The sequence below is a fragment of the Eretmochelys imbricata genome, chromosome 7 (genome assembly GCF_965152235.1).
Source record: "Eretmochelys imbricata isolate rEreImb1 chromosome 7, rEreImb1.hap1, whole genome shotgun sequence".
In the NCBI taxonomy this organism is placed as follows: domain Eukaryota; kingdom Metazoa; phylum Chordata; order Testudines; family Cheloniidae; genus Eretmochelys; species Eretmochelys imbricata.
The window spans coordinates 85,140,841-85,159,455 of NC_135578.1; the positions used below are offsets into that span (position 1 = coordinate 85,140,841).

Consider the following 18,615-nt stretch of genomic DNA (forward strand, 5'->3'; position numbering starts at 1 on the left):
GCTACTTTCTCTGACAATACATGATAGATTATACTTCTGTCAACCAGATCCTGTAAATATATAAAACCTTACACAAGTTAACGAGTTATTGCAAGTGGGATTTACCAGTCCTGTATTGGACTGTATTCATATCAGGTCTCCACTGGGAAGCATTTAACAGGGAAACACCCCTTTCCTTTTATCCTCTCCCTTTATCTATTAAACTAATTGGTTTATTTAACAGGGAGTTACAACTCACCCCCAGCAGCTCACTTAGAGCTCTGATTCATACATATTCATGATCACACACACGGCTGCAGCTTGAAAGGGATGCTCTATGCACTGCTCTGCTGGCTTTTCTCATGGGCACAGAGCAGTGCTTAATTTGTGCCAGGGCTTGCCAGGCTGAGCCCTGAAATCTCTAGGATTGTCAGTCCATAGCCCAGCACCTCTGGACTTGCCGCATCAGTTACGAAAGTTAAAAAATTGCTTGAGCCCCGGCACCTCTTTCATTACCAATTAAGGACTCCTTTTTTTGGTAAGGAGAATTTCTGGATTAATTTGGGTGCTCATGTTTAAATGAAAGACTAACAGCACTTATAGCTCCAAACACAGCAAGGGCAAACACTGTTCAAGCTTCCATTGCACACCTCTGATCTGCAATAGCCCAGCTGTTGCAGTCCTGTATGTCTCCTGAATACAGCCTCACCACTGCAATGAGTTATAACATCCTATATTGTAGCTTTGTGATATAGACAAACATCCATAGGATACTAGGATAATTCACCCCGCCTGCTTTTACTTGTAACCTCTCTGGGATTTGAATCAAGATATCAAGAGGGGAAGGCTAGTCCATTAACTCATAAATTATTCCACAAACATCCACACAAGTTATAGTGCAATTTTCTTCTAAATCTCTGTTATTTAACAGCTAATTCAGCCATCAGGGATCTTTTGCTATCTTTCACCTTTGTTAAACCACATTGGAGACCTTGATTCAAATACAGATCAGGTCACAAGTAAAATGACTATGGTGGTCACTCTAGTCTTAAATGGACATTTCTTTGTCAAGCATTTCAGGATATCTGAGCCTCTCAGGGAAGCAAGTATTGCAGATCAGAACGGAGGTGCACTGGCTGCACCATGTGGGGGAAGCCTTCACATATCTGCAGTATGCCCAGCTTTAAGGTCTGGCCAGGGCTATTAGTTCCTCATTTTCTTAAGCATTAAATGCATCAAGAATAGCAGCCTGTCAACATAAACCCACTAAAATGGGAGACCCAGTAAATCTACAAGCCTTCAATAAGAGATACAGAGCAGTATTCATCAGCAGACAGAATCACATATAACTAGCTAGTTACTTCTTGTACCCACGAAGTTTATCAATTTTCTAATTTGGTGATTATGAAAGTGAGGGGCCGATACCTTTATCGGACATAGCATGTGAGATGTGTGAGAGAGCTTCACCCACATAACTCTGCCAATTCACTAGAATCCTAATTTGCCAGGCCCCTGGCTATTCCAGTCCCAAGTCTTCACATAGCTCTGTCAAAGCACCCCAATCCTGACTTGTAACACACTCCTCTGCTCTAGTCTTGAGCAGAAATGGACAAGTATCCCATACCATATATTGGTTTTAAACATGAACATCCACTGGCATTTAAAAGGAGATCCACAATGTTCATTTCAGTGATAATCTACACCCGATTTATTTCACTCTTACAGAGTACTATAAGCTGAATTCCTTAGGCAGTAAATTATTCTCAAATCAGTAACTACTGCATGAGTATAATCATTAAAAGGCAGTAAAAACTCCAACTTATCTCGGTCAGTAGCAAAATAAAATTGAAGTCTGGGATTAAATACAGCAGCTTATTATTATTATTGACTACATTTAATTGTGAAGGTTACTAGGTTAGCAGTGTCCTGAACTGAATGTGTTAGCAAGATTCAATTACATTAGTTGCAATGCTAGCATCCTCACACAAGCCTGACAAAAACCTCAGCTGGGACCCGTGGGACCACCTGTTTTTCTCCTTCCACAGCCGGAGGTAAACTCTGATAAACTGGGTATGACAGCTCTTTGAAGTGTTCTTCTGAGACCACCAAATTCATTACACTCAACAGTACATTTTGCAGTATAGGGCTTGAAGAACCATCAGGAAAAGTATTCAGATATTGAGTCACCTGCCTTCACTAAAAAAATAATTTTACTAAACACATTTGTGGCTATTTATTTCTGGATCAAGTCATTATCAAACCTCAATTAGCATTAGCCATGGGGTTAGCCAATTTCCCCTCTGTTTCTGTCCACAAGGTCATAGAAATTAGGGCTGGAAAAGACCTGTTCAGTCTTCTAGTCCACCCATAACCTTCCTGAGAAGACCATCAATGAAAGCAGGATTGTATCTAGTTGTTCAATTCTACTGATAGCAGATGTTATTTAATATGTTCAGCATATAAGAATTTATTTAATTAGAAGATTGTCCAAAATATAACACAATACAAACTGGACTTTCAGAGACAATATTTTGTAATGATACATAATGGTACGTAATAGACAAATTCATAATGGAAACCTTAACATATAGACTTGGCTCAGTCTTTATGTCAAACATGTAATAGCCAATTTGACTGGTTACATTTATGAAACATATACTCTTATCATATATATGAAACACTATAAATCACCATTCCTATCAGTTAGCTGAGAGCATATGCATATAGGTACACATACCCCAAAACTTCTAATATGTGTTATTTATTCAAAGGTTAAACTGCAAATATGCATAATCCTTTGCAAATATGGTATGTCTGGGCTGAGTCAATAATTTGAAAGAAATGAGGAACTCCATCCTTCAGTGTCTCTGATACTAAATGTTTCAGAAGATGTGAGAAATGGCATTTGAGAGCAAAGAAAAAGCTAAACAGGTGCCAAGAGAGCAAAAATCAACCCTTTTCTAACTTGTATTACTTAATCAAATTGCTTTTCCTCCTGATGTAATAGCCACTAAGTGAAACTATAGCTTCTCCCACCCCCACAGCTAAAGATCTGCCATCCTTACAACCTCTGAGCTTTTTAAACACAGAAAAAGATGTCAAGTCTCTGTTGAAAAATACTCATGCATTTCCCCTGGTGATCTACAGGTGCTCCTAAACAGAGTACTGCATAAACACAAGTGAAAGGAAGTCCCTGATTCTGCCTCCTACTCCTAATAACTAAGCACTTGCAAAGGTATGCAGGGGTCTCCCTCTTTTGTGACCCCAAAAAGGACTTTTAGAACAATTAACATTTACACTGCAATCCAGCTCAGACCTCAGAGAAGAAGTTATGATCCTTTCTTCTTAGTTAACCTTGATAAACATTAGCAAAAAGTAAGATAAAATAAAATAGTTTATAAGGAAAACAAAGAAAGAAAGACACCCTCCTCTGTGCTGACAAATATATTTATGAGCAGCTAGTGGTTTAACAAGCCAGGGTTCATACATCACCCAGCGTAGAATAAAGAAAGCATCAGATGTATATTTAAGCAAATCCCTAAAACAGCAAGTTATTAAAGTCTAATGCATTTCCCTTCCAAGCATTTCCCTATGCTGTCTCCTCTGGAAACTTGCTTCGAACACATTTTTATGTCTGTGATCAGGTTTTCAGTTCCCTGCAGCCTCCACCCTGCAGAGAAATCTACACCTGTCCTCCTAAAAATGAAAAATGCATGCGAGGTAGTCCAAGCTATTATTTCCCCTCCTACCTCAATCTATCGCTTAGCACGTTTTATACACCTTTTATTTAAAGAAAAACAGCAGGAGAGAAAAAGCAATTTCCCATGTTTGGTTTTGTTTTGACACCTGGGTTTTGCTTCTTTCTTTGCACGCATAATTATTTCCATTCGCCTCCCTCCTACTTCTCTCTCTCTCTGCTCTTGCTTTTTTAATTATTTTGTCTGTCATTTTGCTGTCGGATCCCGCCATCCGGAAACCATTACTGTGGATCCAATAATATAATGAGAAGGAAGCAGCAGAATGTGGAGCCGCTAGGATCAGACAGCTCGGGTGTAATTATGGAGAGGCAGTAATTGAGCAGGGGGACACATGTCAATAAAAACGCCACCGTTTGTCTGCAATATTTTCCACCTCACACATTCACACTTGCTCAGCTCATCTTAACGCACAGGTCTAGGCACCGTGAAGGTGCTTATTAACAACAGCCAATAGGAGCCACATATAACCTTGCCAAACGCACCGTTGCAAACTCATTAGAGCACTTGGGAACGGCTTTGTTTTCACCAAACGATGCAGCGAGCTGCCCTCGCTGCAAAGCTGCTCCGTGCAACAAATGCCTCCCCTTCCCTCTAATTAAAGGCCAACGTTTGCAAAGGGAGTTACCACGTTCATCCCAGCTCGCCCTACCCCCGTGCAATCTAATGCAATCAGGTGCTGCTACTGCCTAGCTTGTGCACGCACTGTTCCGGCTTCCATCTCCCCGATGCCTGCTGGTTTCTAGCTAATACAAAATTAAACAGGTTTGCAAATGAAAGCATTTAAATTTTTCCACAGGCAAATTGCGCTTAGTACTTGCTCAGCTCCCTGGGTTTTCGAAGCCTGCCCTGTTGTATTTAAATCTCTTCCCCCTCCCCCCCATAATAACAACCAGGGAAGCCCCATATATTTTACAGATCCATTGAGAGTAGAGATTGCAGTGCTCTCAGCAGCAGCTCCTTCGCACAGGTTTCCCTGCAGCACCCCCTTTTTTGGTTTTCAACGGCCTCGCCTCCCCTCCCCTCCTCTAGGGCGGAACCTCAGGCTGTACGGTTTTCGGTTAGTTTTAGGCTGTAGACTCACGTCTCGAAAGCGGTTCCAGTGTTTGATCTTGCCGCTGTACTGAGAAATGGAAGACAGCCATTGCTCGTCCTCCATAAAATTGCCTGGATGTTCTCCGTCTTTCCCCCCTTTGCTGTCCCCTTCCGCCAAGGCGACAGCCAACAGCAACAGCGGCACCAGACAGCAGCCTGGGGCTCTCATCTCTGATCTCGGTCTTTTTTTCCCTCCACCTCTCGCAAAGCGATTATTTGTCTCCTGCCCCTCTGGTCTCCCGGTTTAGGGAGAGCTGGACGGTGGCTCCTCAGTGGAGTGTGACCTGATTATGAGATGCCCTCCCCTGAAACCCCGAGCTAGAAGCACAGCTAGGATGACAGAGTCTGCGCCAAAAGAGGCTGGCTCAGTCCCTGTAGCATCAGCATCACACTTGACATCATACCTGTTAAACAGGAACCCACCCAGAAGCTACGGGATAGGCTTTCAACGCGAGTCTCGAGAGCGGAGAAAGGCAGGGCAGCGCGGTCACGAGCCCCGCGCACAAGGGTGGGGGTGGGGGTGGGCAGGGCAGCGCGAGCCCCGTGAGCGGGGCAGCGGCCGGGCGCGACACAGACCCTGGGGAGGCGCCTCCAGCTGCCGCTGCAGCCCGGAGCAGGGGGGCGCGGACGGGCTGCGGCTCCCGCTAGCCCAGCGAACCGGGCTCAGAGCCTGATCCGGGCGGGGTCCCTGGGAAGAGCTGCGGGGCCGGGTGCGTGGTGCTGACAGCCCGGCGGGGGCACACCCCGGGCACCAAACCAGCCTCTGGCCGCGTCCCTTCCCCGGGCCGCCGGAGCGGAGCGGAGCCGGCCCGGCCGCAGCAAGCCGAGCTGTTGCACGGATTTCCATGGAGCGGGGTTTTCAGCGGGGGCAGCGCTGCCCCTGTCTCCTGCCCCGGAGCCCCAGGCACGTCCCCCGCGGCGGTGCCTGGATCATGCTGTAGGCAAAGGGCCTGCGGCAGAGCCCGTCCTCTGAGGCTGCAAGAGGCGAGCCTGGCTCTCTGCCCCCGGGCCAGGAGAAGAACGAGGCTCGCCGCTTCCTATGTAGCGATCGGTCCTTGGAACGTGCAAAGTGGCTGCCGAACAGGAACGTGAACAGCGGGGCTGGGCGCCCTAGATGGGGTGGGGCTCTGCGGGGGATTTGTTTTAAAAGTAAACTTTTGAAAGGGGATGAAGCTCTGGAGGGGAGGAGTTGGGTTGTGCTGTTTCTGAAGGACACGGTCAACTGGGTTTTAAAAACTGATTATCCGTATCAGTGATTTTCAACCCTTTTCAGTTGCAGACCCCTAAACATTTTAAATGGAGGTGCTGTGCGCTTTGGAAAGCTGGAGAGTCCAGGGACCACCACTGATCTATATCAATTCCCATTTCTGGCAGAACGCCCCCTTAAATAGTTCAGCCTGCTTAGGCACTATTGGAGTCTAAGTAGGGCCCAGATCCTGCAATCAGCTCTATGCCAGCAGCCCCTCACCCCCAGCTGCAGCCCAGAGCCCCGTTGAAGTCAGTAGGGTTTTGTAGAAGTTCACCAACCCAAACCTCACTGTAGAACTAGGGTCTGACGGACTGTGAAAAGTGCTGTCAAATGCACCAAGAAATCAATGGCTAAAAGAGAAAAAATGTTTTTAGTAACTTCATTTATAGTAATGGTAGGTGTTATTTGTCACAATACTAGCTACAACATGTTCAGACAAATGTGATTTTCAAGAGGACAGCATCCCTTTAAAGGGCTACACTCTTGGAATGTCTGCTGGGAATTGATTTTTCTTCCCCATAAGAGAGAGGAATAATAGATGTTTACATCAACTGTAAAGCAAATAGGAGCCAAAAATTCTGGAGGCACAAAACATGTTGATCACACAGGACCAGATTCAGATTTCAAAGAAATTCTTGGCTTTCAGTCTAGAAATTAACAATACTAAAGACAATCTGCAGAAGGGAAAACAGACTAACATTCTTTTAACTCTCCCTTGAATGTAAACCGAAACAGAACTTAAAGGACCTGTACAAACACAGCCATTAATGGCCCTTCTACAGTTCTGCTCACTCGATACAGTATTTGTGCACAAAGAACCATATCCTGCCACCCTTGCTCATGGAAAGTAGTACCTTACTATGTGCTAGTCCCACTGATTTCAATATGACAGGTTTCAGAGTAACAGCCGTGTTAGTCTGTATTTGCAAAAAGAAAAGGAGGACTTGGGGCACCTTAGAGACTAACCAATTTATTTGAGCATAAGCTTTTGTGAACTACAGCTCACTTCATCATGAGGAGAGGTAAATCACTGCAGGGCTGGGGACACCCCAGCCAGTGGCTCCTACCCTGAGCCGGGATCAGCTGCTAGTCCTGGCTGGGTTGGAGGCAGGAGAGAATGGGATTTCCTGTTCCCCTGCAAGGGGTGTCTGGGGCTGTGTCAGACCCACCCCCCCCAAACCTCCCCCAGCTGCAGGAAGCTCACCATCCTCCCCTGCTTCCTGTCCGCATCACTCCTCAACTGTGGGGGGAGGGGTCCCTGTATAGAGACCTGCTCCCCCATCCGCCCAACTCCCATGTATCCAGGCTTCCCATACCCAGACTCCCCCACCAAGCCTCACGCAGAACCCCCTTAGCCCTCCATACCCAAACCCCACCCCATTGAACCTCAACTCCTGCATCTGGAGCCCCCTGCACCCAGACCCCCAACACTGAGCTCCCTGCACTTAAAACCCCACCCAAATGAGCCCCATACCCCTGAACCCCCACATCCAGACCCCCCATCCCAGCGACCCTCAACAAGTGGCACCCAGACCCCCACCCCACCAAGCCCCACTCCCCGAGTACCCAGACTGCTCTGCTGGCACCCTCACACCCAGACCCCTCCACTGAGCCCCAACCAGTCACTTGGAAGCCCCCGCAGAGTCCCATTGCCCCTGTACTTGGAACTCCCCCCAATGAGCCTCTGTGCATTCAGATCCCCCCACACCAAAGCCCCCCCCCCCACTGAGCTGCCTGCACCCAAATTGTCCCACACCTGGATCCCCCCCACAATAAGCCCCTCCATACTTGGATCCTGCCTGGTTGAGCCTACCTGCCCTGCACCTGGTGTGCCTGGCACAAAGGTAGAGGGCCCTAGGGTATTTCTAGGGCAGGCCCAGGCCTTGTGCTATGTCAGAGTCGGGTGCAGCCTCACCACTGAATCCATGTCCCATGGGTGGGGAGTGGGAGGCTGAAGGGTTCTCTCACCTTCGTACAGCCAGTGGCCTGTGCTCCCCACTGCCATGCTGGAGCCTCTGCATTTATTTATTGACAAATAAAACTTGCATAATTTTAAAATACTGTGCTCAGAATTTAATTTTTTGGCACAGAATGCCCTCAGGAGTAATTAATGATGATCTCAATAAGGAAAAACAGCAAGAAAAAAAAATCAATATTAAAGGGCAAAACTAGTTGGAAAGAAAATTTTATAGTTAAGCTTCTAAGAGGGAATTGCATATAAAGAGGAATAAAAATAGTACTCAGTGTCCTTTAGAGCTTGAATATTTAGTTTGACGTGTATTGCTAAGTGCATAAACAGCTTCTTGGTTACAGATGTTAAAAAATAAAACATGCTAAGAAGCTTTTATATGTACATCTTTCTACCGCAAAAAGAAAATCTAGTCTGTACTTTTGGGTGGAAGACTAACAGCCTGATCCTGAGATCTATTTCTTGAGAGGTGCTGAAAGCTGAAACCAACAGGAGTGGAGAGCTCTCAGCATCTTACAGGTCCCAAATGTGTGTAAGCAGCATTGCTAAGCAGCATTAAGGGTGTTTTTCGAAAAGGCTCTTCCCACCAGAGAATAAGCGTGCAATGGCATTGGGCAGCATGGGAAGAGAGCTGGAGGGAAATAGCCTATTAAAATAGAGTACAGGATAGCTTCAGACTAATGCGTGAATATTAAAACTGATTTTCTGAGCAAAAGGAATGTTTTGGATACAAAATGAAGAAACCAGGATCATCCATTTTTAAACTTTCCTGGGGGTGGGGGGGGAGGACTATGTTGCCACTATTACTGAATTCAGAAGGATGATCCCCAGGATGATTCATGTTTATTTAACATGAAATAAAACCTTTACAACAAAGCAGCACTGTTTAAGCAAATTGTCTTAAGATATTGTCTCGAAGTATCGCCAACTGTAATAATTTTGCTCCTTTATCAGAAAATCATTTACAATAAACAGATTTTTGACAGTCTGAGGAATGACTGCTTAAAACAGTTCTCACTGCGTTTATTGCAAATGGTTTATTAATACAAGTGCAAAAAGTTTACAAAAAATAATTTATGATAGCTTTATTAATGCAACAGGAGTTAAACACTGTTTTTGAAAGGAATTTATTTGGTTATTAACATCACAAATGTTACAGAAACACTGTCAAACTGTTTGGGCCTCAAGTAATGACTTGCCTTAACATTGTTATCTTACAGTCTGGGGAAACTCTTCTGGATTTTAAACATTTATTTTGAGAGTTACAGTTGCTCATTTAAAAACAAAATTCTCAAGATTTGGTGCGACACCCAGAAAGCCGGGTGTGCACCCTCTGCGAGTCTACAACAAGCAGTTTAGTGACAAATGTAAACAGGAACATGCAACATTCCTGTTCATATAAGGCCTGATCCAAAGACCACTGATTTCAATACGAGTCTTTCCACTGACTTCACTGGGCTTTGAACTAGTGAAGTAAACAAAACGAAGACATGTCTTCTGCTCCATTACAAAGAAGGCTGAAGAGGGAGACTGGGATAGACAAATATTTGCTAGAGGGAAAAAAAACTGAAGAGAAATGCATGTTATTTCTGTAAACTTGTAAGATGGCACCAAACATCTGATAAAAACGAGAAAACTGCATATAAAAGGTTAGCTGACAATGACCCTTTATCCTAAAGATGCCAGCTAGCTTCCAAGCGGAAGAAACCTGTAAACCAGAAGTGTTAAGGGAAATGAAAAAGCTGTGTGAGGTGGAGGTATGAGGCCAGAGCTTTTTGAGAGGATGGGGAGATGGGGATATTTGTAGGAAGGACTGCAAGAGAGTTCCACCAAGAAAATGCAATGTCGCGGATTGTGCATGGTTCTTTGAAGACATAACATGGCATCCCAGTCTTTGTAGAATCCTTAGAAGAGATCTCTGTTCATATTTGAGGCTCCAAAATTAATGTAACCCCTTTACAATTCTGCAATTCTAGGGGCACAGCAGATCTGTTGGAGCAGCTGAGTTTTTATTTCAGGAGAAAGTGAGCTGCCCAGATGTAGCGTAGTAACCCGAGCTGTCTGTGGAGAACCTCTGAGAAAGATGGACTGAATTCAGCTGCAGTTCTCCAAAGTAGAAATTCTCAAAGATCTGAAAGAGAGGAGTTAGAACCCATAAGGAATGTCCAAACAGAACAAACTGAGGCATGTTTTCAGACCTGCCTGTAAAAATCAACCTTGGAAAGTCTCTTCTGACATTTAGCTCTACTTCTGTATTTGTTTTGCATTTAGAATGATTCTTCAGAAGAGTGTGGTTTTTTTAATAGAAAGTGAGATTAGCCTTTGTTGAGGATGCCAGATAAAGTTCAGGAAACTGAATTCCTGTAGTACAAACAGTTTAGTAGCAAGTTTTCACCACCCGACCTCATCCATTTGTCTCAGCCATGAACTAGAGGGACCACACCATTAGATAGGAGAAATTAATTCAGCCTCCAGGCCTATTCCAATCCTTAGTGGAGATCACCAACAAGGGGGCCAGTCTGGGATAACTACAATTGGTTTTGCAATGTCCACAGGAAACTGGATTGAGACTAGATCATTCACATGAGTCAAACAGTCCTCAGAAGGCAATGTTTGTGGCCAGTCTGGTCCAAATTCATATTTGTACACAAGGTGGAAGGCTCTTTATCCTAACATTAAACCCCAAATCACTGAGTCCCTCTTTATTCAAAGACTTTCAAGAGCAAAGGGGAAAAAAAGCCAACACAGTTCATGAGGGAGCCACTCCAGTAATTAATGCCATTTATGAGTCACGCACAAAAGTGACATCAGAATTAATTATTGGAAAGTTCAAGCAATACTGCTTGGAAATGCATCATGTTGAAGTATAAAGTGCTTTTCCCATTCCATTAAGATGTAGGAAATTACTCTACCTTAAAATACCAGTGATGCCTTAGGAAAGCTTTCCAATAAAAATCCTACTTTCAAACTCATTTTAATGTTCCAATGCTGAGGGTCATCAAGGGCCTGAATGGTATGGTCTCCCTACCCCGGGGGAACTTACAAACCCTCATTCCGACTGTCCCCTATTGAATTTTATCTGTCCCTGTAAACACTGCCTCAAGACAGCCACACAGCTCTTCCTGCCATTATGGAACATGCAGACATTAATGGCTAGGAAACACTCTGTTCATTAAAGCCTGCCCTTTTAGGGCCAATGATGCATTGATTTTTCCATATGTAATCATCTTAAACCCAAGATCTAGTGCATCTACGAGGATGCACTTTCCCCTTTCCAAAATGCATGCAGGTCTCCCCAGCACTGATTTATACAATTTACTTCTATTACTGGCTTTGACAAATTGGTCTGACATTGCAAATACCCCTTTCTGTAAAAAACAAAAAACACTACTGGAAATGCTCATGAGACAAGTCTTGATTTTATTTTAAAGTGAATTTAGCTCTAGTGAAAGCTGCTCGATTACTAGCTTTGGAGATGGAAATTCCCTATTTATCCACAGGAGAACTAGTGAAAGCTCCCCCCCAATGCTGCACCAGCAGAGTGCTCGAGCTGTGGCCTGGATGCATCAGCTCCAGCAGTAGAAGACAGTTGAGTCATCATGGCTAATACATCTCTCTGCACCTCTGTATGAAAATACCAGTTTGTCTGGACACTCGTCCACTAGGAACTGGACTAAGACTAGCAATTTATTCATAGTCACCAAACTATTACATAGTAACTTTTTGCTTACTCTCACTACCAGCATGGGATAGATTCAAAACAGTGACCAACATGACAAAGGCTGTGTCCCCCATTACCAATCAACCAGTTCATGGTGATCTTCATAACATTTGCCCATGACCTATTCTTTTAAATTAGTAACTGTTAAAACATTTTACCTCCATTTATTAATTCTGTTCTCTTCTTTTAGAATCTAGTATACATCTAATTAGAACCCACTGCCAATTTACTTCTAACAGGGATTTAGTGGTGGAATTACCAAATTCATCATTCATAATCCTATTGGGTTAGAGAAACTGGTTGTAAGTCACCAAAAGGTAATTACAAGAATGCACTTCGCATTGACAGAAACCAGTTGCCCTGCTGATGGGGATCTCTCAGATTTATTTCCTGGCAGGAGGCTCTCCCACAGTACTGGTCACTGCATTCTTGTAAACATGAGTAAGGAAGGGGGCAGATTTTGCTTCTAACTAAGGCAGAAATTCAAGTCAGTATAAGGAGATGGACTTTAGGATTGTCACCCATTTCTTCATACCTAGGTACTCTTTTTTTCTAATGAGTTCTGCCCTCCCCCTCACTGCCCAATCCATTTGCATGGAAGAGAGCTGCTTTTCCAAGCAGTGCATTAGTCAAGTTTCCTCCATTATCTAGGAGGATCACTCCTGCGATGCTTCTAGCCCCCCTGAGAACTGGAATGAGAGGTCACTCCCAAAACCCAAATTTCCCAAGTGCTAAGTACTCTTCCTGTCTAGATCCTTGGGCAAGCTCAATTTCAGCTCTTTCACCTATTTATCCACCTCAGTGGAGGAATCTGCTGAGGTCTATTACTCGAGTTGAGGAGAAACGCTTTTCCTATTCATAATTTTTGTCATCTCCTCCTCTCGTGCTGTATGGAGTTTTGAGGACTGGGTGGATATAGCTCAGCTAGCAGGAATGTAACTGAAATGCAGCTGTAGCTCTAACGGAGCACATACACCATTTAAAATGAGATATTTTAATAAAGTATCTAAACAGTAGGAGGCATGAAAGATGAGAAATGACTAAGAAAGCCCAAACCCCATTCTATACAATTATAAAGATTAAGTATCAGAGTAGCAGCCGTGTTAGTCTGTATCCGCAAAAAGAAAAGGAGTACTTGTGGCACCTTAGAGACTAACAAATTTGCTTGAGCATAAGCTTGAGCTGTAGCTCACGAAAGCTTATGCTCAAATAAATTTGTTAATCTTTTGGCACCTTAGAGACTAAGTACGTTCCCAGAAGCTTCTGAAGTTCACATTAGAGCACAGAGGACCACAGTGTCTCAGACAAGCATTAGTGAAGGTAAAATGATTTTCTCTCTCTTTTTTTTTTGCTTTGATTGCTCTGAAGAATAATTTTCATTACATCTCCAGACCAGGCTCAGTGTCAACTGACCTGAAATCTACCAACCATAAGAAAACTTTAAAACTCTCAAATCTGTCAAGATGTTCATACAGTTTATTCCCCTCCTACTGGTCCTTATAACCCTCTTCCTTGGAAAAAGGGAACACAAATCTGCTTCCACAACAAAAATGATCGCCCTATCATTGCTTACACAACAGAGATTGCTGTAAGGTTCTTGTGAATCCAGACATGCTGGCATTTTAAGTGATTTGTAAAGAGAAAACTGAAGCATTTATATTTGTGGGAAAAATAATATACTCAGAATTCCATGAACTTTGCAAATAAATAATAAAGTTACATGTTGGGGCGGTCCAGTCCCAACAGCAATTCACTGAAATCAAATCCATACACAAAACAGTTTAGAATAGCAATCCTTTCAAAATAATTACTTCTGCAATCTTTCAATATAGCAGTTTGGTTTTGTTTCTAAGTCTCAGAATAATAAGTGGCAGCATTAATGAAAAAAAATTTCTTGAGTAACATCAGACATCTTGTCAGTAAGATCAGAGGCTTTCCATTCATACGATGTAAGAGGTGAAGAGCTTCTCCTCCCTTGGCTTTTTTTTTTTTTTTTTTTTTTTTAAGAAGAGACAGGTGTGTGGTGGGTGTGTTTTCCCCAGGGATAACACTGCTGAAACTCCTGAGTTTTAGGCCATGTCTACACTAGAGACCTTTCAGTGACACAGCTGTACTGATGCAACTGCACCACTGTAAGATCTCCTGTGCAGCTGCTTTATGCTGTAAGGAGAGAGCTCTCCATCAACATAATTAAACCACTCTCAACAAGCGGTGGTAGCTCTGTTGGCTGGAGAGCGTCTCCCACCAGCATAGTGCTGTCCACACTGGTGCTTCTGTCAGTGAAACTTATGTCGCTCAAGGGGGTGTTTTTTTCACACCCGTGAGCAACTTAAGTTATACCGACAAAAGTGTTAGTGTAGACAGCCTTAGTAATAAAGCTGTACATTCTCAAAGTAAACATGCTGCAAGGACAACCATAGCCATTTTTCCTGCCTTATTTCAAGACTTCTACACTTTTACTGACACTTCCTCACTCCCTCAGGGTCCCAATGACAGAAGCCATTAGAGTCCACAAATACTAATCCTGGGTAGCATTGCCACCTGTCTATCCACACTGCACTGCTGCCGGAGATTGCGATCTACTGGTTGGCAACCACTGTTAGACGCTCCTGTTGGAAGTTTAAAAATAAACTATTCCTGTCCAGAGGTTCATTCCCCGCTACTATGCACAGATTACACTGCAGGGTGCCCCAGGAGTGCTGGCAGTCATTTTATAAACAAGGATGGAACACTGAAGTATTTGTTTTGGTAACCCCACACACACAATTAAACACTGCAAACGTAAGCAAAAATGTTACGACAAACTTCAGTCCAAACCTCAACAGTATCCTTTTTAAAGAGGCTGTAAGTTGAAGCAGGCCATCAAAAATAGGTGAATTTTTTTCTGCATTTTTAAAAACACACAATTACTTATTGCAAAAATACAATCAAACGAGTAACATTTCAAGATGAAATATAACTGTGCCCACATTACTTTTCAGTGCCTTATCTTACGCATTTGTAAAGCACTCATCACCATACTACTTATGTCCTGTGGTTTCCTCTCTAAACAACCTTCCCAGAATAAGTTGGTACCTCTGTTTTCAAGCCTTGGAACAGCAGTGGTAAATCACAGAGCAAAGCCACAAAGACAGCAGCAAAGCACTTCAGCTCCATTTATTCAGAGAGGGAATAAAAGTATCAGTTTGTGCTGGCAAATCATCTACCACAGGTGCAACAAATATGAGAAATATTAATGGATTTGTCTGAAGAGGCAATGGGTGGCAGAAGGACAAAAGGCAAGAGCAGGAAAGGAAGCAATGGTATTTAAAACTTCCTTCATGTAATCTTTTAGGATTGCACTTTCAGCTGCTTAGCCTGGATTTTGCTGCTATTGTCAGGATTACTGATAAATCTGAAAGCTTTGCTTTGCCTCAAGTGGCATGACCAAAATCAGTGTCCAAGTAGTTCTCCTGAGAGTCTCAATACTCAAAATGCCAAACGAACAACTCACTGCAATGCCTTGCAGTTAAAAACTACCATCAAAGAGCTGCATTATCACTGGATAAAATGCACACACATCATAGTCTGCAGGGAGATCAGTCTGCTGCGAACTCCAGCCACATCAGTACTGCCTTAGGGTAGGGCTATTGTAGATTAACCATACAAAACTGTCCCTGGTGAATCAGCACTGCAGCATAGCGGAGGCATATTAGGTCACTAGCCTGTGACCGATTACCCTAAAAAAATAGCTTCCTTTTTCATGGATATGATAGGCTCAAGTGTTTCAACCTGAAGCAAGTACCAAAAACATGAACTCTCTCTTTTGGGAAGCAGAGGAGTAAGGGGTAGTGGCCAGTACATATAAAAAAATAATAATAATCAAATGCCTACCTGGTAGATGGGAGGATAATACAGCAATCTCTTTTCTCTCCAGTATGCAGGTGCTGCACATTTGTTAAGATTGCTTAGTGAAATACATGTATGCAGTGTACTAGGATGACTTTGCTCTATCCCTGCTGGTGTGCAACTCTTTCAAAAATGAAATTCTGAAATGCAGCATGCAGTTAGCAAACCAGCACTTTGCACACACAAGGCACAGTGCTGGGAATCAGTGGACAGAAATGTCAGGTAACAGAGACGTGCAGAGACTGCTTATGCTAGGATATCAAATTCAAGCTCAAAAGGAGGGTTTACAGACAGAAAGGGTCAGCTGCTTTGCATACTGTGACAGCAGCCACCAACTTCCCCAACCACATCTGCTACTTGGCTGGTCCTGATCAGAAACTGCATTCGAGTATATGAAAGAATCATTGAAAACCAAAATAGAATTAAAAAGACAAGATCCAAGGTACTAACAGGTGTGATGCTGGCAAGCAGCAGAACAGACAGACATTCACCTGCATGGTAATCTGCTTGCCTGATTATAAACACACACAACTAGCCAAGCAGAATTCTGTGGCGGAAGTTCACCATCCTCAAGAGCTTTAGGGGTTGGTTGTGTGTGTGTTAGGGGGAGAGGTTGTTAGCAACCCCAGATTTCACCAAAGCATCTGGCTGGTCAGTGCAAAAGGTTCGGTCCCATATCAATTTTCAGAGAAGCTGGGAGAACAGAAATTGTGTTCGGAACTGTATACTCACCATACCTCTCTCTGGGGACACCTCAAGCAGTGCCAGGTAAGTGAGGTACAGGAGCCCAGTGATAGTGGCCTTTAAAACTAGAAAAATCTAAACTTAGATGAAATAAAATCTCTCCTATCTCTGAAAAATAGCAGTAGGTTAGGGAGGCACTTCCCAAAAAAAAAAAAAGAAAGAAAAAGAAAGAAACACATTATCCAGCCCACTAAATTGCAGAGAAGATCCAGTGGCATCTCTTAAAATGAATACAACCCCTCTAAAATCTGAGATAACAGCATAAAGCAACCTATTCATTAATTTTTAATCCACCCACAGCTGTTTCAAAGTCCACTCCAGGACAGAGGTCTACACACAAGGATGGATGGTTTCCTAGAAGAAAAAGGATGCTCCGCAAGTTAACTGAAGTAGAGCGATCAGAAGGCACTTTCTGGGGGTCTTTGGGCAAATCGGGGTCTCTCCATACTTCAGACCATCAGTCTGCCAAATGCCACTTGTCTGTCTCACAGGAGTACTGTATAATTTAATTAATGTTTGTATAGTATTTTTATAGCTTGTGCTGGAATATGCTAGAGAAGAGCAAAGTATCATCATTCATCACTCCGAAGAATTTGGCTAAACCAGAAGTCTGATACCAGTATAGACTAGAGAGGATAGGACACTTAACTCGGTATGTCTCCCCACCAACCAAAGGATACAATTCAGCAAAGGTAGTAAGGATACATTCTTCCCCTTGACACAACTGATACTGGTACCAAGAAAGAGCGGAAGGACAAGTAGATCAAAGTGACTGATGGCAAAATCACTCCGGACAAAAATGATTTATAAAAGTGGAGGTCAATTTTAGAGTTCATGAATGTGTGCATCAGACAGCTCTAAATGCAGTACACCTTTACAAAGCACCTGGCTTCTACTTTGCCATCTGTCCCCACACAGCTCTGCTAGTGAACCTCAAGTGTTTTATGTAAACACCCTGCTATTCCAGTTCTGGGCCCTCATTGAGCTGTCTAATGCACCTCAATCCTAATTTGCATCACTCACCTTTTCCACTTGGAACACCCAAAACAGATTTGCCAATGCTTCTTACTTCTGTGTTGTGCCCCTGCTGTTCCTAGCAAAGGTTTGTCTAGAGAAGAATTTGCCAATAGTAATTAATTTTGGGCAAATGCCCCTTAAAGACTATGCTGAGAGAAAGCCAAATTCATTTCATTTGTGACCAAAACTAAATTTCAACACCTCTAGAATAGGTGTGGCCAAACTCTGGCTCGTGAGCCGCATGTGGCTCTTTTACAGTTAAGTGCAGCTTGCTGAGCCCACTATGTACCCCTCCACTCTCCCCCTACCAGACGGGGGGGGGGGGGCAGAGTTTGGAGCTTCTGCCCTGTGGCGGGGTGGTGGGACTAGGGGATTCTTCCCTGCAGGGAGCGGAGCGGGGGAAGGGCATTGTCAAAGAGCTTTAGCCCCATGCCCCAGTAGCACTGCTCTCCGCAGAGCAGGTTGTGGATGTCTCGAGGCTCTTGAACTTCTCAAGATTATTGTACACAGCTCGGAGGGTCAGTAAGTTTGGCCACTCCTGCTCTAGAAGTTAAAAATTCTCTATTAGCACATGGAAGAAAAGATACAAACTTGCAACCAAACATACAACCTGGCAACATGTCAAATTCTCGGAAGTTTGTTCAATTAACAGCTTTCTATTTTCACATTCAAAATATGTTTTCTGAAGCATTTCAGAGCCAAAAATGATTTTACTCTGGTTATTATTCACTCCGGGCTCTGTTACCCCCATGATTATCTGACAGAGGTTTAATGATGTTTGGAAGCTTTCCAGCAATAATGTAGAAGGACTGCAGAAAGAGCAGGCAGACAGGTGCTGATCCAGAGAGGCAGCTCCTTATAATGCACACCACCTTCTGTCAAAACTCGAAAGCTGCTCCCTTTTAATGGCTTAAGGCATTCCAGCCAGATGATGAACAAAACATTTAATTATTGCACAGGTGTTTTATGATTAAGATGTGCTCCAGAGGAGTTCCACAGCAAGCACAGAAAAAAAATTACTGGGAGTGGAAGAGAGGGAAGCATTTTACCTTCACAAGCACATACCCCACACCAGGGATTCAAAATCAGAAAGACAAAGAACATGTCAGATAGATATTTGGATCATTGGTTTTGTTCTGCAAGCACACATATCTGGCTGTACCCCACTCTCTCTGCCCCACTGACGTGCAGTGTAACC

General features: G+C 43.6%; 2 protein-coding genes across 2 annotated transcripts in view; both read right to left on the bottom strand.

Annotated features, from left to right (window-relative positions):
• Nucleotides 1-4,998, bottom strand: part of SPOCK2 (SPARC (osteonectin), cwcv and kazal like domains proteoglycan 2) — a 61,375-nt gene extending 56,377 nt beyond the window's left edge. The window contains exon 1 of the mRNA XM_077822015.1: nt 4,819-4,998. Within this exon, the coding sequence (XP_077678141.1) occupies nt 4,819-4,998 (180 nt within the window). The remainder of the gene's footprint in view (nt 1-4,818) is intronic.
• Nucleotides 4,999-9,158: 4,160 nt separating this feature from the next.
• ASCC1 (activating signal cointegrator 1 complex subunit 1) overlaps nt 9,159-18,615 on the bottom strand; it is a 47,176-nt gene continuing 37,719 nt past the window's right edge. The window contains 1 exon segment of the mRNA XM_077822017.1: nt 9,159-10,178. Within this exon segment, the coding sequence (XP_077678143.1) occupies nt 10,062-10,178 (117 nt within the window). The 3' untranslated portion in view covers nt 9,159-10,061.